The sequence below is a fragment of the Cavia porcellus genome, unplaced genomic scaffold (assembly GCF_034190915.1).
Source record: "Cavia porcellus strain 051 isolate PalLab524CR breed Dunkin Hartley unplaced genomic scaffold, mCavPor4.1 scaffold_1, whole genome shotgun sequence".
In the NCBI taxonomy this organism is placed as follows: domain Eukaryota; kingdom Metazoa; phylum Chordata; class Mammalia; order Rodentia; family Caviidae; genus Cavia; species Cavia porcellus.
In genome coordinates, this window is record NW_026947484.1 from 35,026,226 (window position 1) to 35,052,752 (window position 26,527).

The 26,527-nt window shown below is 41.8% G+C and overlaps 1 protein-coding gene across 1 annotated transcript; it reads right to left on the minus strand.

Annotated features, from left to right (window-relative positions):
- Nucleotides 1-1,442: 1,442 nt before the first annotated feature.
- LOC101787977 (uncharacterized protein C2orf78-like) lies at nucleotides 1,443-23,233 on the minus strand. The gene is made up of 4 exons (XM_005004587.1): nucleotides 23,140-23,233; nucleotides 4,144-4,848; nucleotides 3,201-3,325; nucleotides 1,443-3,005 (listed from the first exon to the last, which is right to left on the minus strand). Exons 1-4 carry the CDS (start codon nucleotides 23,231-23,233, stop codon nucleotides 1,443-1,445), a joined length of 2,487 nt encoding a protein of 828 aa, XP_005004644.1.
- Between the last annotated feature and the right edge of the window lie 3,294 nt (nucleotides 23,234-26,527).

The window sequence follows — 26,527 nt, forward strand, 5'->3', positions numbered from 1 at the left end:
ATGGGTTACAAGTGTTTCCCCTTGAGATGATGAAAATGCTACAAACTTCATGGTAGAGTGAATGCCAGTGGACTGCATTTTTAAGTGAATTTCATATGGAGAATTCCCGCTGAAGACTGTATTTTCAAAATCTAAATTAGTAGAATTCCATAGTGTGGGTCCTTTGCCCTCAAGCAGATGACCCTACTCCTTTCCATTCCTGTCCCCCAATTCCCACCCACCAGCTCCACCCCAAATTATGATTTTGACCCATTCCTCCAGCATTCTAAAGAAACGCATCTGCAAAGCTGATGCTTGTATCCTGAGCTGCCTGAGGATGTTACTGTGCTCTTCTGCCCTGAAACTGAGTCTGAATGTCCTTAATGCCCAATTCTGATGGCTGCCATTTCAGAAAGTGGTACATGTCAGATCTCAGAAAAGCAGGCCCGAACTGGATTCTAGATTTCCAACTTCAAAGTTTGATCTTATAAACATGTGGAAGCAGGGCCTTGGAATCGAGGTTGAACACACTAGTGTTGGCACTCGCACACTCTGTGAGGGTTTCAGGGAGATCTGGACCCAAAGTGACACCTTATTGGCTCTGAAGATAGAGAAAAAGACACCACTGCTAAACTGGCTTAAAAAGGGACACAGTGAAACTGAACTGGTGTGTTTGCAGTTAGCTAAGTATGCACCTCTGCAACCTTGGACCAAGGAGAATTTGGATGCCTTGATTTCTATTCTGGATCAGGTTCTAGGTGGGCCGTGTGCTGCTGGTGCTCATTTAGCTGCTGTCCATAAGACCTCTGTGAACCCACGCAATGCCCCCTTGTACCTTCACCAGAGTTCAGCCGTCAACTTTCCCTGCGTAGGTTTACATGACCCAATAATGTTGGAGATGAAGGCTACATCAGAGGGCCTGGCTGCTCAGTCACATGGCAGGAGGCTAATTTCCATAAGGGGGGATATGATACTTTCATGCCCATCTTGTGGCATCCTGGACCTTACCCCAAACATGTTCTTCTCACTACAACTGAAGATGTATTGTCCCCTATAATTTTACCAGAACGTGATCTTTCCATGTATTTATGATCTCACTTCTTGGGCCATTTTGTCTCAAATCTTACTTCTCTTTGCTCATTTCTTCACCTGTGTGCCCATATTCCCCAATTCAGTGTTAAGTTCCTCAATTTGATGGACCCTTTCATCTCCAGCTGTGCCAAGGGAAACCAGAGTGAACAGCAGCATCTCAGAACTCAAAAGACGACTTTTATTTCATATTCTATGGGCTCTACTGAATTCCTCTGCTGAGGACTTATGTTCGTTCTATGGAGAATAAGCAGCTTATGGTTCTGTTTCCTCTCAGCATGACATTAGATTCGCCAAATTTTAACTTATCTATATCTACATACCATGGGGAAAACTATTTGGAGGCCAAGGTGGCTGGACTCTGCTGCTGCCTCTTATCTTGCATACCCATAGTACTGGGCAATTTCCCTGTCTATCTCTCTCTGCTTAAAGAATTGCAGTTTCCCTAAGGATGTGTACTGGGCCGCAAGCTCCCGCTCTCTCTGAGCCTGCCTCTTCATGGCCTCGCGCTCTGGCCTCTGTTCCGCTGTGATGGGGCTGGACATGACAGGCTCAGGCACGTTGGGTTCCCTCCAGGGAATTGGTTGGCGACTGAAGTCTTCCAGTAGAAATGGGTTTGGCCGCTGAGGTGGGGACCTGCGCTTAGTCACAGCACAGGCAACAGGCTCCCTTCTGAGAGAGGCAATCAGTGGTGTCACCTGGCATGGAGGCTTACACTTTGCAGACTGAGGAAGTCCAGGCTGGGTGGAGGTGGTCAGTAGTGGTGGGCAGGTACCATTTGGCATTGTCTGAGCCGGTTTGACAGTGCATATCATAGAAGGGTTTGTACAAGCTCTTTGGGATGGGTGAGCTGTACTAGTAGCTGCAGGTCCAGCATGGTGAGCTACAGTGGGTCTCCTTGAAGCAAAAGCCTGTGGCCTTCTAGAGACAGGCTTTTCCTGAGGCTTTACAGGACTGGGAAACTGCAAAGATATTAACTTCACCTGCCCAGGTGGCGGGCGCTCACACAGGGATGCATTTGAGTCCTCTGTTCGACCAGGCTTCTGCAAGTTCTGGGAGTTGTCCCTAGCTCTTTCAGTCCCCTTTCCCACATGTGGGGCCCTTGGCCATGGTTTGGTGGCATGCGAAGTCTTGGCATCTTTGGTGACATTGGATATTCCCAGGGCCTGGGAGGAAATAGGCCCAGCTCTCTTATCTAGCTTCTTCCCTAATGGATGGAAAACCTGCACGGATTCTAGCATGTGCATCCCGAGGCAGGTACGAGGCATTTTGAAGGACTCTTGGCCAAGCACGGGTGGCTGTCTCTTGCGCTTCCTGTTTGCAATAGGTTTGTCTTCGGCCTTGATTTGGGGTGTTGGCTGCCTTCTCTTTGCAGCCTTTCTGTTGGTCTTCTTGGCCCGAGCTTGCCTACAACCCTTGTCTTGGTTGGGCCTGCCTGATGCTGCTCTGGGAGACTTTCTATGTGTCTTCTGTGTGTTGCCCTCAGGAGCCCTGTCACTGGCCACTACACTGCAAAGGCCCTCTGGTCCACCTAACTGGCTCTCCTTCGCCTTCACCTGGATCTTAGCTTCTGGGGCAACAGCCATGGGCTCTGAGGCCTTATGTTTACTCTCCCTCCCTTGAGGAGAGGGACACTTTTCTGTCCCTGAACTCTCTTGTACCCCACTCACATCCATGGCCCCATCATCATGGGCTTCCATGGCTGTGGGCTGTTTGGAGTCCTCAAGATCTTCTAAGGGATGGAGCACTTGAGGAAGTTGAATGTCCTCCACCAGGGCCCCAACATCTGCCCACCCTGGGCTCCCCTCCATTCCCTTATCAAGTGTCCTTGCTTGCTGAGGACTCAGGTGGTGTTTTCCGCCAAGGCCATCTGAATACCCCAACTGTTCGGGGATTGGACACTCAGTTGAAGCCAGCAGGCCTGGAGGTTCAGGGACCTGTAAAGAGAGGAGAAGGCAGGTGTTACCAGTGTAAATGAGGTGGGTTTTCATAGGCTTTGAATCCTTGCCTCTAACAACACTATTGGTGTTTCTCTCCTGGTGGCTCCCAGGTACGATCCAAAATCATGTGATGAATGGAGTTCTTTGAGTCACTCTCTGTGAATTATCACCAAACTCACTTGTTGGGCTTACCTCAAGCAACTGAGTACAGCTGCTTGTGCAAGACTGGATGAATTCTCGAAGTTGTGAAGCATCCACTTCCTGGACCTGATCTTCTGATCCCAGGGGTCTGTCTTGCTCTGCGCAAGTTTCTTTCACTGCAAATGAAACAAGGAAGAAGATCTATACCAGCGCAGCCTTCAGCAGCCCTAGGAAGAGCATCACCTTTCCTTGAGCTCTTTCTGATGATGATGGACAGGACTAGTTTGTAGCTAAGAGGTATCTGTTATCCTTCTTCCTGCTATTCACCCCAGGTTTGTTTTTCCTGACTTATAATTTTCTAGTGTTGTTCTGTTTTAAAGGAATGGGAAAGTGGTTTTCAAAGCACAAAGTGATTCGAGTACAGTGGTAGGTTACTGCTTATGAGGAACAAGTCCCTGGGCTCCATGACAAGTGGAGCATGCACATTCATTTTCAGCAAAAATGCACACACTTACACAGATGTGCAAAAAGCCTCACATATTCACAGTCAACGATAAAGCTGATCAGTTGTAGCTATCAGATTCACCCAGTCCTTTCTCCTCTCTTCCTTGTAAAGAACACTTCTTTACATGGAGCAAGAGAGACAAGGATTTCATGTTCTCAATTTAAAAGACAGGCACCAGGGAACATGAGTTGGACAGGATCTGTGAAATACAATACCATATTTCCTGGTGCAAATATTGGAAAATGACTCTGTCCTTACCAACATAAAATTGTACGCAGCTGGGGTTCTCCTCAGTGCAGCAGGGGTAGTCACTACAGTGTCCTGCATTCCCTACATGCAGAGCTTAGAAGTGGAGTGAGCTTCGTAAAGATAGTGAAGTCTCAGCACAGAAATTTTGTCTGTCCCTTTACTTAGGAGTACTAAGATGCTGATTCAACCCTCTTTAGTGTGCTAACCACATTCCTTTTCCTTCTTGTTGTCAGTACCCACCTGGATAACGCATTTTGGTGTTTGCTTGCGTAGACTCTGAATTGTACATGGTTGGAGAAGCAGAGGTCGATGTTATCTTTGTGTGCTGGATCTCCTTCAGCACCATCACAATGTGCTGCTGAGGCCCAGAGGCCCCACTGCCTGTGTGTGGCACCCACTCATATGGGTACGGTGCTCCATCCTCTGCAGACAGCAGAGGCCCCATGGCACCCTGACTGTAGTAGTGGCCGTGTCCTTGACTTGCCATGTGTGCTGGTAGTGTTGCAGGAACCAGGCTGGCAGATGGATATACTGGGATCATGGCAGCAGCACAGGCAGGCATGGGTGTTGAGGCCATTACCGTGCTCTGCTCAGTGACAGTCATGGCAGTGTTGTGGAGGGGTGGATATCTATATGCCGAGCTTACCCTCTGATCCCACTGCCAAAGGCCTGGGTATGGCAAAGCCAAAGTGGACAGCTGGCTCTGGCCAGAGACCCCTGCAAACCTACTTGTGCTACAGTGTTGGTAAATATGGGTACTGGCCATGACTGGCTCGAAGTAGGTGGCAGAGGTGGAGGGCAGGAGCCTTGCTGAACTGAGGCCTGGAGGTGTTACTCCGCTGGAGCTGCAGGCACTTGGTGGTAAAGAAGCAGCGTTGCTCATGATGCAAGGTGAGAGCTGCTGAGCACTGGAGGTCCCAGTAGATGGTGGAATGTGGAAATGTTCTGCAGGAAGCAAGAGGGCCACGAAAACACGGGTGAGACTGACAAATTCTCAGAGTGGTTGAGCATCACTATTACCTGTCCTAAGGTCCTTGTACCTGGAATGCCTGTGGTACAGTCTTCAGTCTTAGGCCAGCAATGAGAGACATTCCTGTGCCCCAGCTGGCTGCAGCTGTTTCAGTATTTCTCATAAGTTATGTATCTGCCATCTGGGTCTTGGAAGACCCCACACATCCCATTCACAGGTGCTCCATGGTCCTAAGTCACCTCTTTCTCCTTAACCTGTCTGTCCTTGATTGCCATGGTCCTTGCACACACCCTGACTTATGACCCTGAGAGTTGGGTTTGAAACCTTTCCCACTTCAGAGATCTTTAAGAGCATTTGTAATCTTACTGGTGTTGAGTGAGGACATTCACAGCAGGGAGGTCCCATGGACTTCTTCAAGTGCTCCAAACAATTAGTATCAGGATCAGGTTACAGACCCTGGGGGAACAAAGGCCACGAAGGAGTTGGAAAGAAACTCTTTGTAGGGATTTTGTTACTCACATGCTTGGGGACAGTATGACTCTTAAGCTTGTTTTCTTTGGTGCCTCATTGTGCAAGTGCAGGACCCTGCCTTTCTCCTATGGCTCATTATATCCCTGGTTGGTTGGTAAAATGCAGGACTCTGACTTTTCCTTCTTCACACCTAGCCTCTGACACTATGTCTGCATGAGTACCTGAGGATCCTTTTCTCCAGAAATGCCACAGAGAAGAAAAATGTATTTTAACCTCTCTGACTTACAAGTTACTCATCTTCAAAGTGGTTCTAAACAAAACACAGTGACATTTCACTCATGCTTGGAAGCGACATAGGACACAAGATTTGCATGGAGGAAATAAGGGAGGCTCTGCAGATGTGGAAAGAGTTAAATGAAGAACTATAGCATCACAGAGAGAAAGAAGCATATGGAACATAATAAAAAGTGTGGTACCAGAGTCACAGCATAGTTCATTTGCTAGTTTGTTGGCAAGTGAGAAAGAATAGTGGATCTATAGAGAAAGCGCTGTTATACTGCTACATCAGCAAAATAAATGTGATTTCCTTATTGTAGGAAACGTGATGAACCAAAGTTAGTCCCTCCTAGGAATACATTTTGAGTGCAGTCGTCCTAAGCAAATGTGAGCATGGAAACTCTTTCTGTGAAAAGTGTGCAATAGGCCTCAAATAAGGATTATGTATCCATCTCAGAAGTCATAGTTTATGCATTTTAAATCCAGTCCCAAGGTGATTGAGAGTGGTACATTATCTGTGGTGGTACTTGGCCTCTGTTGCCAGCTCTCAGGAAGATTCATCAGTTTACAATTTTATTTGAAACCCTGTCTGGTTAACAAACAGAGACCTTATCTCAAAAACAAAGAAGACAAAAGCAAGAGAAACTAAGAACAAAAACAAAAGTAAAGAAAGAAGAAGCCAGCACAGCATGAAGTACAAAACAAGTATAAGTGAATTCCGTGATTCTGTTCATGCCCTGTTGTTTCAGTTATCACCCACCTAGGAATAAATACTCATCCCAAGAGCCAGATTTCACAGTGGGTATTGTCACTGGGGAAGGGCACACTGAAAGAGAATCATGAAAGTTCCCATTTCTCTCTCATCTTACTCTACACAGTCTTTTTTAGCAATCAGGATGTGTTCCACTCCTAGAAAGAAAACTGTCACCGGGTCATGGATGTAGCTCAGTGGCACAGCACCTATGTGGCAAGCACATGTTCCTGAATTTAACTGCTGATACCAAGAAAAGAAAGACAAAGGAGGAGAAGGAGACTGAGACAGAGGAGGAGGAAGAGGAATAAAAGAAGCAGAAGTGCAAGACAGAGAGAAAGAGGAAAAAAAACTGTCACTTGTCACTGTTAGACTACAAGTCAAATTCTATTGATACATATTATTTCATTTACTTTGGGCTCTTTTTTATTTTATGTTCAAAATACATTACTTAGCACCATCCTCCGCATTTTCTTTGTTTTTCATTTCTTTTGTTTCCCCTTTAAGAGTCTGTAACTGAAGCCTGGGACACTGTCACTCATCTGAATCCCCAGGTCTTCCTTTCCTTTTCTCTTATGTTTTGTTGTTTGCCCACATGGGTTTTTACTTACAATGATTATGCCTCAGCCTCCTCTGTACCTGGAAGAACAGGAACTGAAACAATTCATTGAAAAGTAGGGGATATCACAGCAGCACCCAAAATTGATTTAGATGAAACTCTAGTGAAAGAAGCGGGGCTTGTCGTTTCCTTTTTAATTGCAACCAACTAATTGTTTTGCTTCTCCTGTGTGAAAAACGGTTCTTGAGCATGAACATTAGTGAATGATGTAGATACCAAGGGTGCAATCTGAGTAAACTGTTATAAAGGTGATGATCACTTCTGATCCAAAATTTACGGAGCACACAGAGCAAGCTGTCTTTCTGATACACAACTAGTAGTAAACATCATTTTATGAAACTTGTTTAGCAAAAACTCAACATGAAATGGAGTGCTCAACACTATTTTGCTGGCCCTCTGGATGGTGACATTACTTATCACATATATAGGAAGAATCATGTGCCACACTTCGAAAATATTCACTCCCAAGTATTTTGAAGTGGCCTCTGTGGTGGAAGGAGCAATTGGGAACAATAGGCCAGAGAAGGTGGCACTTCTGATAAGGCTCATTCTCCAAGGAAAATCCTATTCCAGCCTCACTTTCCCACTCACACCTTCCAAGGAAGTTTGCTGTGCACGCAGCCTCTCTTTGCCCTTGTATGAGGAGACTGCTCTGTGTGTTCATTCTGTGGTCTGCTGAATTCCTTGTTCTCCGTGAAGTTTCCATCTCATCCTCATCCACAGAGGATATTCCTTTGCGGTGAATGTCCCCATGCCCTTCCTTTTTATTTTTGTGCTCCCTTCTCAGTCTGTATACTGTCTTCCACCCCAATCACCCTGGCCTACACAGTTTCTGTTGACTTCTGCTTCTTGGAATCCCTCATAAATGTCTTCTCCTAAAGTATCTTTCTGGATCTAGCACAGTCCTAGGGCCTTGGAGCCTCGCTAACTGTGTTTTCACCCACTTCAGATTGATGGCTCTGTAACATGTGAACAGCCATCGTCACTGCAGAGGTGGAAGCCCTAGTGTAGGGACACAGTCAGTGGTGAACTACCTTGACACAGACTTGAGTTTTCTGAACCAACTGACTGTGGTGTCACTTTCTGCTGAACTTAACATGGCTTTGGTTAATTTTCTTTTCCTGCAGCCTATAATATTCCAAATTAATAAAGAAAGGGAACAGAGCAAAGTGAGTAAATCAGACCTCAGAACAGATTAACAAATATTTTTTGGCCACGGGTAAACCATGTGTCCTAAGTCACATTCCTATACACATTCAGACCTTGAGTCAAAGTACATATTTAGATTTCCTGTTCAAGAACATCCTCCAGTCTCCCAAGGTAATTGATCCCCACTAAGCAACTTATTTGGGGTAGGAAGTAATGTGTAATGTCAGAGACATGGGAATTGCGGTGTGCTTACCTGACATAGTCAGAGAAAGGATAAATCAAGTAGTGAGGCAAAGGATAAGGAAAGGGTATTGAAGGATATCTGGGTGGCTGAATCCAAAGTGTACAATTGTCCAGTAGGAAGAGCAGTGTTTGCTGTTCACTGGTGGATATCCAGTACTTCCTTGGGACAACTCCATGGAAACCACAACTTTGCCCAACCAATGGCAGCTCTGCTGGTTGGATGATGTCACAAAGCAAGTAGTTGAAGGCCTGAGGCAGCCAATAAGGCAGTCAGACTCCCAACCAGAAGATGTGATTGGTTGGAGTGAATATAGGATACTTAGAGCAGTAGTTCCAAGGTTAAGTGAGCTTTGGGCTGGTGATGTCCCAGGAGACACTATGTGTCCCACCTGCTGCTGCATGCTCTCCTTCTAGGGAGTACATCCAGGCGTCTTTGAAACTGTCCATAGCATAGTTATCTATTGTGTGTGTATTGTATGATCAATGACAACTACTAATACCCTACCCATCATCATGGATCTTATGTAGACCTCAGATCCCAGTGGTCTTAAGTTACCTCCAGGTAGAGCAGTGTTAGTGTTCTGAAGCAATCAGAGTGTTTATGGGTAATGACATTATGTCGTCTTTCAACAACCAAAGGAAGAGGACTAAGAAGCTCTTTGAGCATGGTGATTGCAAAGCAGGGTGAAGTTCCTTGAGTGCTCCTTGAAGGGAATGAGGAGTCTGAGACTAATACATCCCATTCCTTGCACTGCACTTGGCCACACACGTGGATTTGCACCTCTGTCCTTTCCTTTTCCCTGCTTCCTTCACTGTGGCTTTGTTTCCATAGCAAACCTTGATTTTACATTTCTACAACCAAGGATGTTATTTCCTGTCAGTTTCCCAAAGCCTGCAACCCCTTTCTCATTCATCCATAGATTTGTTAGTTTGTGTGCTCATTCATTCATATTGTTGCATTCCTTCATCATTCATTCGTTTGTTAGCAATGTAGTATGTTTTCGTTTTTTTGTATGGCTTTGGTTTGAGGTGCACCATTCATATGAAATCCTTTTTTGACTCATTTCCCTGCCTTACCTGCATCTGGTATTAGTGCCTTTATTCTGTGACAGCCAAACTCTCTCAATGAACACCAAACCTCAGAGGCAGAGGACAGTCCTGACTGCAAACCAGTCTTGCTATGCACTTCAGTCACAGTTACTTGACCATAGTTTGCTTTCTCTTGTTTCTTTTCTATCTGGCTTTACCCCACAGGATAAGATTCTCCTTGCAGAGAACCTGGTGCCTCTCCTGCTATTAAGTCTGCCAGTCATGGCTGCAAGCATAGGCAGAAACAGAGAGGAACACAGTTGTAGAAAAAAGTTCAACTGAAGCACAAAGGGGTAGGGAAGATGCTAGACAAAACCTGCCTATGATCTCTGACTTTCTGTATGGCAGAAATCAACAATTCTGGCCTCTCCTTATATCCACACCATAGATAATTCATTATGTTTAAGGAGAAAAGCAACCAAATCATGCAAACAATTCCACGACTTGAAGAAAAATCTGTAATATATTTTCCCCACAATACAAATTACATTTCTTTTTTGTTTTAAAAAAAGATTAATAAAAGAGTACATAATAATACAACTCACAACAGAACAATTTAAGCAACATAGTGTTTCCCCACAAGACAATCCGATATAACAGTAGCTATCATAGTGTCTCTTTCCTCGAAATATTTGAGTGTACCTTCATACACTATAGTATCAAACATAACAAGACAGTATAAAACCATTCAAGAGAATGAAAGCATTACAGGGTATTCAGAACCAACTAACAGAAAACCAATAATGGTTAGTATATTACCTCCTTGTCCATAAAAAAAATTGTTTATATTATTACATATAATAAAATCTAATAAGATATAACATGATAAAACCGATTGAAGAACAACAGTTTGGTGGGACTTCAAAACAAGATGGTATTAAATCAGCACTAGCTATTATGATGTCTTGTTTTCTTCAAAATAGCTGTTCATTTCATCACAGGCAATAATATCAAACAGCCCAGAATAAAGCCATTCCAATTAATGAGTGAAAACTTTATAAGGCTTCAAAGCCACATAATGGGGAATCATGATTACCACATAATTTTATATATTTGAATCATTCCTTACACTAGGGAAACTATTCGGCATTCATACATGTGAGTTTGATTTATTTCACTTATGAGTATGGTCTCAAACTGCGTCCATTTATTTATAAATATCTCAATGTGATCCTTCATTATAGCTGAGTAGTACTCCATTGTATAAAAATATCACAACTTTTTTACCCATTCCTCAGTTGATGGACATGTGGGTTGTTTCCAAGATCTGGAGATTACAAATTGTGCTGCTATAAACATAGGTGCACATATATCACTGTGGTTGATGCTTTCACTGCTTCTGGGAATATGCCTGGAAGTGGAATAGCTGGAACAAATGGGACTTCCAATCCCAGCTTTTTAAGAAATCTCCAGACTGACCTCCACAATGGTTGTACCAGTCTACACTCCCACCAACAGTGCAGTAGAGTTTCTTTTTCCCCACAGCCTGTCCAGCATTTGTTGTTGATGGTTTTCTTGATCCTAGCCATTCTTTCAGGTGTGAGATGTAATCTCAGTGTGGTTTTAATTTGCATTTCTCTAATAACTAATGATGATGGACATTTTTTCATGGATTTATTTGTCATTTATATTTCTTCATCTGAGAATTCTGTATTCATCTCAGATGCCTATTTTTGGATGTGATCTTTGAATTTTGGGGGTCTGATTTTTGTAAATTCTTTATATGTTTTAGACAGAGATCCTTTGTCTAAAGGACACTTCACTAAGATTTTTTCCTAGTTTGTAGGTTTTCTTTTCACTATACTGGAGATTTGCTTTGATGTGCAGAAACATTTCAATAAGACGTGATCCGAGTTATTGATTCTGGGAAGTAGTTCCAAGCAGTTTGATTCCTGTTCTTGAATTCTCTACCTACCCATATGTCTTAAAGGTTTTTACCCAATTTGTCTTCCAATAGATTTAGTGTTTTAATATTCAGATCTCGGATCCATTTAGATTTTAATTTAGTACATGGTGACGTCATGGGTCTACTTTTAGTTTTTGGCATATGGAGAGCCAGTTTTTCCAACACCATTTATTAAAGAGACTGTCGTTCCTCCAGTGAATATTTCTGGCCCCTTTATCAAAGATAAGGTGGTTGAGTATGTTTGTAGTTGGGGTTGTATCTTCTAATATATTCCATGGGTCTTCAGCTCTGCTTTTTTTCCAGTACCATGTTGATTTTGCTGCAGTTGATTTGTAGTATAATTCCAAGTCAGGGATTTTGATGCCTCCTGCCTTGCCTTTGCTGCTTAGAACTGTCTTTGCTATTCTAGGTCTCTTGTGGTTCCAGATGAATTTTAGGAGTAATTTCTCTAGATGTATGATATATGTTGATGGTATTTTGATTGGGATTGCTTCGAATCTCTATAACAGTTTTGGGAGAATGGTCATTTTCACAATATTTATTCTTCCTATGCATGAGCAAGGAATGTCTTTCCATTTTCTGAGGTCCTCTTCAATTTCTTTCTTCAGTGTATTATAATTTTCCCTATATAGGTCTATCACTTCTTTCGTGAGATTAATTCCTAAATATTTCATATTTTTGGTTTCTGGTGTGAAGGGTGTGTCTTATTTCTCTCTCTGTGATTTTGTTGTTTGTGTGTAGGAATGCTATTGATTTTTGAGTATTGATTTTGTATTCAGCTACATTGCTGAATTTACTTATTATATCTAAGATCTTTCAACAGATCTTTCATCTTTTTGGGTTTTTCTATGTAGATTATCATGTCATCATCAAATAATGATAATCTAACCTCCTCTTTTGCTGTCTTTACCCCTTTTATTTCTCTCTCTTGTCTAATTGCTCTGTCTAGTATTTTCAGTACTATATTAAATAGGAGCAGTGATAAGGGACATCCTTGTCTTTTGACTGATTTTAAGGTAAAGGCCGTCAGGTTTTTGGACATTTTGTATGATACTAGCTGTTGGTTTGTCATAGATGGCCTTTATTATATTGAGGTAAAGACCATCTTTTCCAATTTTCTGTAAGATTCTTATCATGAATGAATGGACGTTATTGAAAGCTTTTTCTGCATCTATAGAAATGATCATGTGATTCTTACTTTTGGCTTTATTGATATGGTGGATTACATTTATTGATTTAGAATAGCAAAGACAGATCTAAGCAACAAAGACAAGGCAGTAGGCATCACAATCCCTGACTTGAAGTTATACTACAAAGCAACTGTAGTAAAATTAACATGGTACTGGAATCTAAACAGAGCCAAAAATCAGTGGAATAGATTAGAAGATACAACCACAACTACAAACACACTCTACCACCTTATCTTTGATAAAGGGGCCAAATATGTTCACTGGAAGAACGACAGTCTCTTTAATAAATGGTGTTGGAAAAACTGGCTCTCCATTTGCCGAAACTAAAATTAGACCTATGCCTATCACTATGTACTAAATTAAAATCTAAATGGATCAAAGATCTGAATATTAAAACAGAAACACTAAATCTATTGGAAGACAAATTGGGTAGAAACTTTGAAGACATGGGGGTAGGTAGAGAATTCATGAAGAGGACTCAAACCGCATGGGCAAATACTTCCCAGAATCAATTACTGGGATTACATCTTATTAAAAAGTTTCTGCATGTCAACAGAAATCTCCAGCATAGTGAAAAGAAAACCCACAAACTAGGAAAAAATCTTAGTGAACTCTCCCTCAGACAAAGGACTTCTGTCTAAAACATGTAAAGAATTTTTTAAAAGTCAGACCCCCAAAATTCAAAGATCATATCCAAAAATGGGCATCTGAGATGAATACACACTTCTCAGATGAAGAAATACAAATGACAAATAAATACATGAAAAAGTATCTATCATCATTAGTCATTAGAGAAATGCAAATTAAAACCACACTGAGATTACACCTCACTCCTGAAAGAATGGCCAGGATCAAGAAAATCATCAACAACAAATGCTGGACAGGCTGTGGGGAAAAAGAAACTCTACTGCACTGTTGGTGGGAGTGTAGACTGGTACAACCATTGTGGAGGTCAGTCTGGAGATTTCTCAAAAAAGCTGGGATTGGAAGTCCCATTAGTTCCAGCTATTCCACTTCCAGGCATATTCCCAGAAGAAGTGAAAACATCATACTACAGTGATATATGTGCACCTATGTTTATAGCAGCACAATTTGTAATCTCCAGATCTTGGAAACAACCCACATGTCCATCAACTGAGGAATGGATAAAAAAGTTGTGATATTTTTATACAATGGAGTACTACTCAGCTATAACAAAGGATCACATTGAGATATTTATAAATAAATGGACGCAGTTTGAGACCATACTCAAAAGTGAAATAAATCAAACTCACATGTATGAATACCGAATAGTTTCCCTAGTGTAAGAAATGATTCAAATATATAAAATTATGTGGTAATCATGATTCCCCATTATGTGGCTTTGAAGCCTTATAAAGTTTTCACTCATTAATTGGAATGGCTTTAATTCTGGGCTGTTTGATATTATTGTCTGTTATGACATGAACAGTTATTTTGAAGAAAACAAGACATCATAATAGCTAGTGCTGATTTAAAACCATCTTGTTTTGAAGTCCCACCAAACTGTTGTTCTTCTGTCTCCATTGGTTTTATCATGTCATATCTTACTGGATTTTATTATATGTGATAGTATAAACAAAAATTTTATAAGCAAAGACATGATATAGAAACCATTGTTCGTTTTCCATTAGCTGGTTCTAAATACCCTTTAATACTTTCATCCACTTGAATGGTTTCACACTGTCTTGATATGTTTGATGCCATAGTATACAAAGTTATATTCAAATATTTCAAGGAAAGAGACACCATGGTAACTACTATTAAGTCGGGTTATCTTGGGGTGAAGCACTAGGTTGCTGAAATTGTCATGCTTTGACCTGTATTGTTATGTTGTTATGTCTTCTTTTATCTCAATCTCCTCCTTATTCATTAAAAAAAATATTATTTATTTTTTTATTATTATTTTTTTCATTAAGGGAAAAAATCAAAAAAAAATAACAGGACATATTATAGTAACTTTTTGATTTCCTATTAACTTGATTTGAAGCTCTGTATTACTCCCACTATCTTGTTTCGACTGATTTTTACTCTATTCTGTTTTGTTTGATAGTATCATTTGACAGTATAAGCAACTACTTTGAAGGCAATTGAAATGAGATTCACTATGATGCCCATTCTGGTTTGACTATTATCTTCTTTTGAAGTCCTGTAATGTTTCCAATGTTTAGGTTTTATTGGTCTTGTTCTGTACTGTTTTGTTCAATTTTATTATACCTAATGATATAAGCAATTCTTTTTAAGGAAGCAAGAGGCATTATGGTAACCATTGTTGATAACCTTGTATTCTGTTTTTACATCATGTGCTATGTCTATCCTTTGTTTTGACTGACTGCTTTGTTTTGTCATATTTGGTTTTATTCTCTGACAAAAAAAGTAATAAGAACTATAGGAGTAATAAAACCCAAAATGTGTAAATTTTATTGTAAAAAAGTGAGAAAAAAGAAAGTACTCTAAAGGATACAACTGCAAGTGTGTTTAGGTGTGTTAAGATAGATGACCATATTACTGAGTTTTTGTTGGATCATTGAACACAACTGTTTGCAGTCTCACTGTTTGAATGTCCATTTTGTATGCTTTAACCCTGTAACTTGAACAACTATTTTTAAGATGACAACATATAATCTATTAACTAGTGATTTCTTACCATTTTTTTTGAAATTCTGTATTACTTGTACCCTTATACTGTTTTGTTTTTTTTTCCTTTAAATAAATAAATACATAGAAAGAAAGAAAGAAAAACAATATACAATATAGCAGCTATGGGGGGTTTCCTTCTGTCTTGCTTTTGAAATCCATTATTGTTCTCATTGTTTGATTCCATTTGTTTTGTTTCATTCCCTTGAAAATAAAGCAAATAAATAAATAAACAATAAATGTCTGATTAACTTAGCCTCTCAATAATAACGAGCCCCGCTGGTCCTCAGAGCACCATCCTGACGCTGCCATGTTGATGCCACGTAGCGACACTGCCTGGGTCTGTAGTTAGTTAATGGGCTGTGAGCAGGAGCAGGACAAATGGTAACAAAGATGTGTTTTTTGCACTTTCCATGCATCTCTCTGAGGTTGCCAGATTTTTGTCTCTGCCATGTTCCTGGCAGTCACCCAAGGCAGAGCTCTTGGCCTGGGCAAAGTTAATTAACCAATTCTAGCTCCATTTCAACCCCAAACAACTTCATTCTGTCTGAATGTAGTATGATATTACTGAGACACACTGCAACTTCATTTTTGTTAATAATGTCCTAAGACTAAGTCAGAAACTTGCTCTCCTATTAATTATGAGATGCATTCATTGAATAGACAAATATTTGAGTGCCTGTTTGTGTCAAGCAGCATAGAAAAACGGGAAGGAAGAGGACACAGGAGGGGACATGAGGCTCTCCACCAGAGAAGGGTGTGGTGTAGTTTTCCCTGGGCCACTCAGCTGCTTCTGCCCTTCAGCAACAGTGACACATAGGAGATCTTGAGTTCTGACTCAATGCTGATCCATTAAAGAGACACTCAGCATCAAGAAAAGCAGATACCAGCCAGACATGGTGGCACCTGCCTATAACCCATGAGACTGAAGCAGGAAGATCACTGAGAGTTCAAGTCCAGCCTGGGCTACAAAGTGGGCCCCAGGCCAGCCTGAACGGCATATCAAGACCCCTGTCTTGATATGTTTTTTTGTCTCAAAAAGACAAAAAAAAAGAAAAGAAAAGGAAAAATCAGATTCCTTCATAGGAACACTTATTTTAGGAACAGCTTATAATTCAGCCCAAATTATTGCTAATCTTTGAAAATTAACCCAATAAGTTAATTTTCATGAAAATAGTACAGCCAGATATTATGGTAATGATTAGACTTTCAGTGTGACAGTACCAGATTTTCACCTGGAAATTGTATATCTGCTTACATGTAAGGACAGTCAACAGCAGGAATGGCTACATGACCAATAAGAACAAAATCAGTATGACCTTTAAAAATGAATTGTATTTTATTTCATTTTGAAGATTATTTTCCAAAGACTCTAATACCCTTTGAATAAACTGCCTAAATAAGTAAAGTCTTAACTAAGATACATGTAATTTTTGGCTTTTCGATACTTTGGTAACAAGACAATAATCTGTTTTTCATATCTGCATAATTCTTTTAAGCCTTACTGAACTAATCCATTTTAAAACAAAATGAAACATAACAAAATGAAAAATAACACAGAGCTAGCCTTGGTTTGAATGGAAAAGAATACATTTACTTGTAGTTTGGCACTGTACTGATACTTTTAAAATACATAGTATGTCTCTGAAGGTTTTACCTTAGAAATATTCCTTGAAAATCTACTTGTAGAGATTAATACATAAACATATGTATATTTGTCGTTAATGTATTATTAATAAATACATGCAGTGTCTTGAGTTTTCAATAACTGAGTTCAGTTCCTTTTTTAATTAGTGTTTCACGTGACTCCACAAAATGGCATTATTCAAAATTAAAGCTGAAAAATAGAAACCAGATCCAAAACAATCTCAAATTCATTCCCTTAAAGTATGTAAAAAATACAAACATAACTCAGTGAAGAGCACATTTAGTAAAATTAAGAGCGTCCTTGTGGAAAGACAACACACAGAATCTTTTTGTTGTTCATTGCAAAAGTTTTGTTGTGAATCACTTTGGAGAGTGATAAAAAATCAGTGGCATTTTAAAAGCTGAAGAAATCTCACTTAGGGCATATAAACATGGTCCCTGCACTGGAGCCTCTGGGTCCTTTATTCTCAAGACAACGAAGTCCGCGTTTACTTGGTGCTGGGAAACAGTCCTGTGGACAATACTCAGACATTTGAAGGATGGCCCAGAGATATACTTAACCCCAGGGACAGTGCCGTCCAGAACACATGGCCAGGGACCTTGCCAACAAGGAAATTATGAACACATATTAGTAGGGTGGCTGCAGTACTCAATTTGCAGCTTAACCGCCAGTGTCAGGCTCTGAAAAATCAATTCAGCAGAGACAGATATTGATCATGAAGACAGTGCGGGCAAAGAGATCAACTCTGACTGTTTCTTCTCATTTTTCCCAGAGCTCCTCAAGGTCAGGGAACACGGCTGCTTCATGCTGTAAATATCTTCACGTAGGACGGGACCTGCACAAAGGAGCCTTTCCCGGTGCCCTTGTGGAGGAGAAGACAGTAAGCAATCCAGTGGGTTGCTCTCACTAGAAAAAAGTGCAGAGTCTCGAAAGGGAGGATACATGAGTGTAACTCAGAAAAAGGTGCACGTGAGAGAGGATGGAGAAGAGTTTGGAAAGGCCGGCTGGTGCCTGGCTGAGGACACACTGAAAACCCAGGTCAGGGAGCAGGAACTCTGCTGAAAATGAAAGCACAGACAGGAGCTCTGGTGGCACTGGAGGGGGAACAGGTGGAACTCGGGGAACCACCTGGATGTAATGAAAGGAGAAAGGGAAATGTGCAAAGGCCAGAGGTTCACTGCTGATAGTACCGTGACAATCAGTGGTAAGAAAAACTATGGGCAAGGAGAGGGAACTGCAGGGCGTTCCACTGTCCCCTCGGTGAGGAAACCACTTGATCTCCAGGAAACCAAGACCCCAGGAGAGGAGTTGGTCCAGAGGTGACCATATTTTTTGCTGTCGCCTGCGGGCCCAGCACTGTGCTTGGTACAGGGATAAAGAAGCAACACTCGGAGGTCTGGAATGCTGCTAAGAAGGTGGTAGCCAGACATGATGGCACATGCCTGTAATCCCAGCACTTGGGAGGCTGAGGCATGAGGATTGCTTCAAGTTCAAGGCCAGCCTGGGCTACGTAGTGAGTTCAAGTCCAGCCTGAACTACATAGCAAGACCTGTCTCAAAAAGAAACAAAAAAAAAAGAGGTGGAAAACTAAATATTAAAACCTGGAGGATTTCTCTAATCTGAAAAATATTCTATCACTTCAAGAGGAGAAAAAATAATGAGAGCAAATAAATAAGACGTGAGTAGTCCTGGAGCTAAAGCCTAAAGGAGCTCAAGGAAACCAGGAAGAGAAGTCTTCAGATGGACAGAAGAGAATATAGGAAAGACCTGAGCAAGAAAAATTCTCACCATCACTTGAACTAGACATAAGAGGGCAGGGACCCAGTTCAGAGCAAACAAAGGACCGAGCACGGAAGTAGGTTAAAGAGGTAGGTGTCACTCAGGTGAGGAAACTGATGCTCAGAGAGGCTAAGAAATAGACCTAAGCTCACCCAGACGTACACTGAAAGTCAGTCCCTGAATCCAGATCAGCTGGACACAGTGTCTACGCTTTCAACACCCCTGGCAGACCCCTTCATCTGTCCTGCTCTCACAACTCCCCCGAGTGCTTGTTAACCTAGAGTCCCCAGCCCTGCCCAAGACTTCAGAGTCAGGTTCCCATGAAGAGTTAGGATACAAGTCTCACAAGAAAGAGGCAGTCCACCGTGCCCATCCCCAGGCTCCTGTCTGTTTTCACTGCAGAGTTATGATTCTGTTGATTTGCCTTTCACCTTTGGATCATTTCTCTACAATACATGATTACTACAGCATGAAACTTAAAGGTTTTTGCCATTCTGCAGGACCTGCCTGGAAGATGAGATGCAAATTAACACATAATGTAATTATAGCTGTTCTCGCTCTGTGCAAGTGTATTTTTCCTCTCCAACAAGCTTAGGTAAGTCACCCTTACTTTAATCTCCAGAATCTTATTCTAGGCCCACCTCTCCACTGTGGTGAGATGCCTAACATTATCACAAGAGTGGCAATTTTTGTTTTAAACAAACAGACCAGAAGTTCTGCACCCAACCAGGCTTATCCTCCTTCTAAATGATTACCTTCAGCAGCTGAATATGTAGTCCATGTGGCTGCATTTTATACCAGTGATTTCTCAGTAAAATATCGTACAAAGGGGCTAGGGGTATAGCTCAATGGCACAGTGTCTTCCTGGCAAGCACGAGGTCCTGTGTTCCAGTCCTGATCCCAAAATATATATCATAAAAAGACAAACCCTAAAAGAGAAAAGAGTTGTCAAAAGGTAGCACTCGCTGGCTTACAGTGGTCCTGTGGCACAGAATGCACCAGTAGGCATAATCCTTTTTTTGGTACTAGGGATTGAACTCACCTTGTGCTTGCCAGGCAGGCGCTTATAGCGCTGAGCAAAATCCTCAGTTTTTTGTCCTTCTTTACCACAGCTTTAAAGCCTCTCTGTTTGATGCCCACCCCGATTAGATCCGGTTACCTCACCAAGTCAGAATGAAATTCCTTACTGATCTTGCCCATGTACAGTTCACAGTAGTGTTTACAGGCCTATGGGAATCTAATGGCAAACTCCTGGGCCCCAGTGGTGCTCTGGCCTCAGCTTCCCCAGGAGCTAGGACTCTAAGCTAAGGGAGGACCCTACCATAGCTGGCTAGCGAAGTTTTTAATTATTTACCAACTTTCCATTGTCAACATAAAATATCTAACAGGATTTAAAGGAGGACAAGAGAGGAGAGGGGAGGGGAGGGGAGGGGAGGGGAAGGGCAGGGAAAAGGAAAGGAGAAAAGGCATTATCAAAGGGAGCTGTCTTTTGGTGACTATCGATAATCTGGTTTCAGTATGACATTAACTACAAACATGTGCCAATGTCACATAAGGAATGTGGACATTATGTACTACAAATGTGTATTAATGCAAATTTATTTTAAAATATACTAAGCACTTAGGATTGTATGTTTTTACCCAGAAATACTTGAAATGTTCAGTCACAGAGGACCAGTTAAATGGACCATACACACAATAGAATAGTTTGCTCGGATTTAAGGTTATAATAGAAACCTATTTTCACAGACTTGGAAAACTATTAAGTGAAAAAAGTTACTGAACTATATGTATAATATGACCTCACTTTTAAAAATGTATGCACACACATGTGACTATGTATATACAGAGACAGGAAGACACAGACAGGATGAAGGATTCTCATTAAACATTAAAGCCAGGCACAGTGGCCTATGCCTGCCTAGTGCTCAGGAGGCTGAAGCAGGAAGATTCAGAAGGGTCATAATTTTAAGGCCAGCCTGGGACATAGTAAGACTGTGTCTAAAACCAAACAAACAAACAAAAAAGGTATAAATACATATTTTTAGTGATAAGGTTATGAGTGATTTCTTTCTTTTTTGCTTTCTATATTCCAATTTTTGTGCAGAGAATATGACTTACTAGTACAAAAACATAGAGAAGGCCATCAGAAAACTGCGGAGCTGTGTCTAAAGATTATCATCCAAGTGTTACTGAATACTTGGATTCTATGTCATTTTGTAAAGCATGCAGGAACATGGTGACACAGACGCAGTGATAGATTTGTGCACGGCTCTAGAGTCACATTTAGAGCTCCTTTAAAATCATCAGATTTTTTGTGCTGCCAACATGTATTATTAACTGAGAAAAACAAGATTAAAATGCAGAAAATGAAGAGCATGCAACCAATTGCTTACAAAAGAAGGGAAAATAAGGAAGATCTATCCAATTGGCTTATATGTGCATAATAATTATCTGGAGGAATAAATAAGAAATGTATACGATCCCTAGTACCAAAAAAATGTATAAAAGTAGTTTACCTGTGGGGCATAGGAACCAAGCTGTAGGACATAAAGATAAACCATTTTATATTCCTCGATGTGTGAAACTTGTGAATGTGTTGCCTAGAGCAAAAAGAAAAGCTTTCCATTGTTTTGTTTTGTTTTTGGAGATGGCTTCTCAATATGTTGTCCTGGCTGACCTCAAACTCTTGGGCTCAAGTGACCCTCCAGACTCAGCTTCCCAAGAAGCTAGGACTGCAAGGGCATAAGTATGCGAATTTTCCCAGTGCCAAGACACCATAGCCAGTGTTCACCACTTAAAGGAGGACAGGTTTACTTTGGCTCACAGCTTAAGGGGATTCCGTCCATGACTGGCTGGCTTCAAAGCAGAAACATCATGATAGAAGGACATATAGTACAAAGCTGCTTAGTTCACAGTAGTCAGGAAGCAAACCAGGGGACAGCACCAGAGAGGAAGGGGCTGGGAGCCACATACAATAGCACCCCCCACACACACACTTTCTTGGCACCAAGAACTGGTTCTATGGAAGACAATTTTTCCACAGGAGGAAGGTGGAGGATGGTTTTAGGATTAGATTCTCACACTGGAGGCAAAACCTAGATCCCTCCCATGCACAGTTCATAGTAGAGTCCACACTCCTATGGGGGTCTAATGGCACCAGTGACCTGACAAGAGAGCTGTGACACTGATGCCAGCAATGCAGAGCAGCAGTGAATATACACAGAGCCCTGCTGGCTCACTGGCCGCTCACCTCCTGCTCTGTGGCCTGGTGTATAACAAGCTGTGGGTCACTACTTACCTGTGGCTCAGAGTTTGGGTCCCTGATGTATAGTAGTATCCAGGGTCACATCTCCATGACCCACCCACATGTATGCTATTTTAATCCCCTAGGTGGTTCCCAGCCAATCACACTGACATATCAAATTAACAGTCACATTACCGTTTCCTTAATCTAATTTCCCTAAGATTACACCTACCTCTGTGATGGACTTAGTGGGTTAGTCTTGATTTAATACATGATTATTATTAATTCTCACCAATCTCTTTTCAGATATTAAAGGCAATATGGGCTGGATAGAAAAGGACAATCTTAACAACAAATGGGAGAGTTTCTTTTCCCATTCCTTCATTGGTAGGTTAACCAAGAAGATCAAATAGAAACCCACAGAAGAGGGTTTGCTGCTCACAGGCATGGAGGAGGTGCATGTCCTCCTTCATTATTCTACTTTGGATTCAATATTCCCTTCCCTGGGGCCCTAATCCTGCCACCATTGTTTTCCATTAACACGGGTGCCCAGTGAGAGCATCTGCCCAACATTAACGAGCTACTCGTAGAAGAAACGAGAACGGGTACCAGGAGCCAAGGTAAAACAATTAGTGGGAAAGGAAGCCAGTTGGCTCCTGACCTAAATTGGATTTCTTTCAAGAGACAGACACAGATTTTTTTTAATTATGTAATGCCTTTGTTTCTCATTTCCTTTAAAATGCAAAGGTCACATTCTCCTCTGACATTTATCGCATCTGTGAGGCTGACTGGTCTGGAACCATAAGAGAGGCCCTGGGCAGCCTGGATGGAGCAAAGGCCTTTTCCATTTTTTGTTGTTGTCTACAATGATGCTTGGAATAAACAGTTAATAATCAAGATTTTATCCTTGTGCACCTCATTCTTCCCTTTTAAATAATACTCTTAGAGAAGCTCAGTCTGCTTTATAAGGAAAAGAGCTGTTCGAAGGCATGAAGATTTGACTAAGCAGAAGTCCAGTTAATTTCTGTGCTTGCAAGACTTCGTTTTGCTTTGCTTTGCTTCCCTGTCTCATATTTTATTAAGCTTGCCTTTCAAGAATGGAAGAGATTGTGCTTCTCCCACATTTCCCTTTGCTGTTTATTCTACCTCTTCTGTCCCCTGCCCCAGCTTACTTCCCCCTCCAAAGCCCAGCTAAGTCCACCCCTTCAACAGCAGCTTCCAGAGTCAGGTCACCTCCCCTCACTTGCTGCGCTCTGATTTCCCGCCTCTTTCTGTTCACAGCATACACTCTGGGTTGGAAGCCCACATTCTCTCGTCTTTGACGATGCATGAACCATGTCGTTCACATAACGGGACACAAGGGGAAGGGAGGCACGGGTGGTGCAGAGGTTCCATCGCTGTCATGGGACTCCCTCCCTCTCTCCCTGCTTCCCCATCTCTGGGCTCTGCTCTCCCTTGTTCTGTTTCTTCCTCGGCAGAGTCCTGGAGGCTCCGAAGAGAAGAGGGTCCAATTCCTCCTGGTTCTAGCACAAGCCCCAGGGCTGACTGTAGGAGTCCCAGCACCAAGCTGCACGCTCACCTCCAGAAGGGCAATAGAGATCGCTGTGCCCATAATCTTTGCCCTGAAAGAGGTAATAGAGTGGATTCCAAAAGAGAAAAGAGCTACCTTGACAGTAAAAGGAGCAAAGCTGGACAGACAGGCACACAACAGAAAGAACACAGGTGCTTTCCTAAGTCAGCACCCGCCTTTCCCCAGGTCTGCGTGTGAATCCCACCTCACCCGCACAGGCAGTGTGTTCTTGAAGAGGAAAGATTCATGATATATATGTATATGTATGTATACGTGTACATGTATGTGTTTGTGTTTGGATGTACGTATACATATTTTAATAAGAAAATTCCTTTTGCCCAAAAAAGCAAGAAAGCTGAGCACAGTGGCACACACTTGCAATCCCAGCACTCTGGGAGGCTGAGGCAGGAAGATCACAAAGTTCAAGCCCAGCCTGGGTACCTTAGTGACTTAGTAAGGCCCTAACTCAAATTAAAAATAAAAAGAGCTGGGGATATAATCCATTGTAAAGGCCCTGAGTTCCATCCCCAGTAACACTAAATAAATAAAATTTAAAGATCTGCCTCATTCACTCCTTACCCTGACCTTGTCTGGGCACTCCACTCTCATACAGAACTCTACTCCTAGCTGAGATTTGGCCCTTGAATACAGCCTAATATCTTACGTTTTACTTAACAAGACTTTGTCCCCAGCCACAAGGTAAGCTATAGACAAAGCTTTGCCTTCTTGTATCCCCACCCCTCTGTCAGTGTGAGTCTCCCCAGGAATCACTGTGACAGTATATGCACCACGGGCTGCAAAGAACCACAGCTCCCAGGACCCACACATTTGTGCACTTCCCTCTCATTTAGCGGAGCCAACTCAAATCATAGACACAGCGCCAGTGACCCTGGGTCAGTTCCCAGCCTAAGACTTGAAGAGACCTGGAGCTTCTGCTTTGGAGCCCAGGGGAACTGTGAGCTACTTCTCCAGAGAGAAAGGCCCTTCCGTCCTGGGCTCTCAGTTCAGTCCTGCTCCAGCTGATCCACAAGCTGAAAGAAAAACAGGAGTGGCCATCAGTGAAATCAACACAATTATCCAGCTGAGCCCATATTTCAAAACCACAATAAAAATAGAGATTTGTTGCTTTTAGCCATTAAGCTTTGGATTTAGTATGGTGCAGCGGGCAAATGAAAGAGGGTCTCAGAAAATATTTGTTGGCTGAAGAATTAACTGAATGGATGAATGAATGGAATCCTTGGTATTTTTATTGCTTTTGCTACAAATCTACCATAGCAACAAATGTGACATTAAAAACTCATAAAGAGTGAATCAAGAAGAAAAAACTTCAGAGGGAAAAGAACGACATTGATCAAGACCCTTCTTTGTTGCTGGCATATAACATTTTCACGTTCACATTTCAATTTCTTACCCACAGTCCAGTGAGGCTATTATTATTTTGCTATATTTTCTTGTTGGTGAAGAAACCAAAACGCTGGCAAATAAGTTAATTTGATCAAATCAAATAGTTTAAAGACGTAAAACTTTGGCCTCAGATACAAATATGTGTGCTTACAGTGTTCATACTATTTCCACTCCGTCACGTTGGCCTCACGGACCATGTAGCCAGTTGGTAGCCAGTTGGGATAACCAACATGGCCAGCTTTGCCTTTGGTTTTCCAAGGGATTTTGAGCTTCTTCCATGAATTTATAAAGCCAGGTTTCAGTTCCTTGGTTCCACACTACCTATCCAACTCCTGGAACGGTTACTTACCCCTCCAGCACAATCTGGATACAAGAAGCAATGGTGGGATCAGATTCACTGATGTCTCTTACCCAGATACACCAATGCTGGCAGTATCCCAGGTGCTGAGGAAAGCAAGAGGAGTGTGCCCCGGTCACATGGCACCCCTTTAAAATGGACACCCATATCCTGGCACAACCATGTAAATGCTGCCTCGGTAAGTCTGGGGGTGACAACAGACAAGTATGCATTTTGATAAAATAACAGATTACTTCTCTTCCCAGCCAGGTTGGAGAACCGCCATGTTATTCCACTTAAAAATGCAACCTATTCAGGAAAAACAGTCTTTACTCCTAGAGCACATGTTGTATTGATGGGATGTGAAAGATGGTACATTTTTAATTATGCAGATTGTGTCTTGACATCGTCAGTTCTCTAGATGCCATCAACATATTCCTTAATGCTGACTTATATAAAAACCAGTCTAATGTCTCAAAAACTGAGATAAAACCTCACTAATCACTCTAAAACTGGTGCTGTTACCCCCATGAGGTGACAAAGTAGATTAAGGTGTAGTGCTTTGAACAGACAGTGATGTATCTTTGCTACATGATCATGTGCCATCTAACAGCGTTTTGGTCAAGTTAGACCCCATAAACACTGTACGCTGTGCAGTCTAGGTCAGTGGTGACAAAACAACGGATATCGTGAAAGAGCAGTCGCATCAGCAGGATGTTTGTATCATCAAAGCTCTAAAAGGTGGACTGGGGATTTAGCTCAGCAGCATAAGTACCTACCTGGCAACTCTAAGGTCGTGAGTTTGATCCCCAGTACCAAAAGAAAAAAAAGCTCTAAAAGTTTTGCCATCACTGGTCTAAGTGAGTAGTAGGTTGCCCCATCTATGTTTGTATCAGTACACTCTTTGATGTTCACACACTTATGAAATATATGCATTTCCCAAAATGTTTCCCCATTATTAAGCAACATATAACTGTAATTCAGTAAATTCAAGAACATGTTCCCTGCCTTCATATTTCTTTCCTTTTCTAATTAAATGTAATATGTTATGACTTCCATATCAAAGTAAAATTTAGTTACCATCTTCCCATTCAGCCCATCACATACTGTTTGCATCATGACAAAGAAGCCATTTGAAAAAAAAATAGTGCACAAGCCAAAAACCATGTTTCTATTTTCCATCTACTCCCCTGACTCAGAATAATGCAGCAGCTAGAACAGAAGGGCACGCCCTGTGCTCCTGGATGTGCTTCTCAGCCATGGTCTCCTTCTTCACCCCCCCCACACACACACACCTCTGCCTCTAAGCACAGATGACAA

Coding starts and splice junctions, on each gene's coding strand:
- LOC101787977 (XM_005004587.1), bottom strand. CDS start 23,233: ATGGTTCATGCATCGTCAAAGACGAGAGAATGTGGGCTTCCAACCCAG. Junction 4,849..23,139: donor GGGAAATCAGAGCGCAGCAA/GTGAGGGGAGGT, acceptor TGCTTCCTGCAG/AACATTTCCACATTCCACCA. Junction 3,326..4,143: donor CACCAAAATGCGTTATCCAG/GTGGGTACTGAC, acceptor TTTCATTTGCAG/TGAAAGAAACTTGCGCAGAG.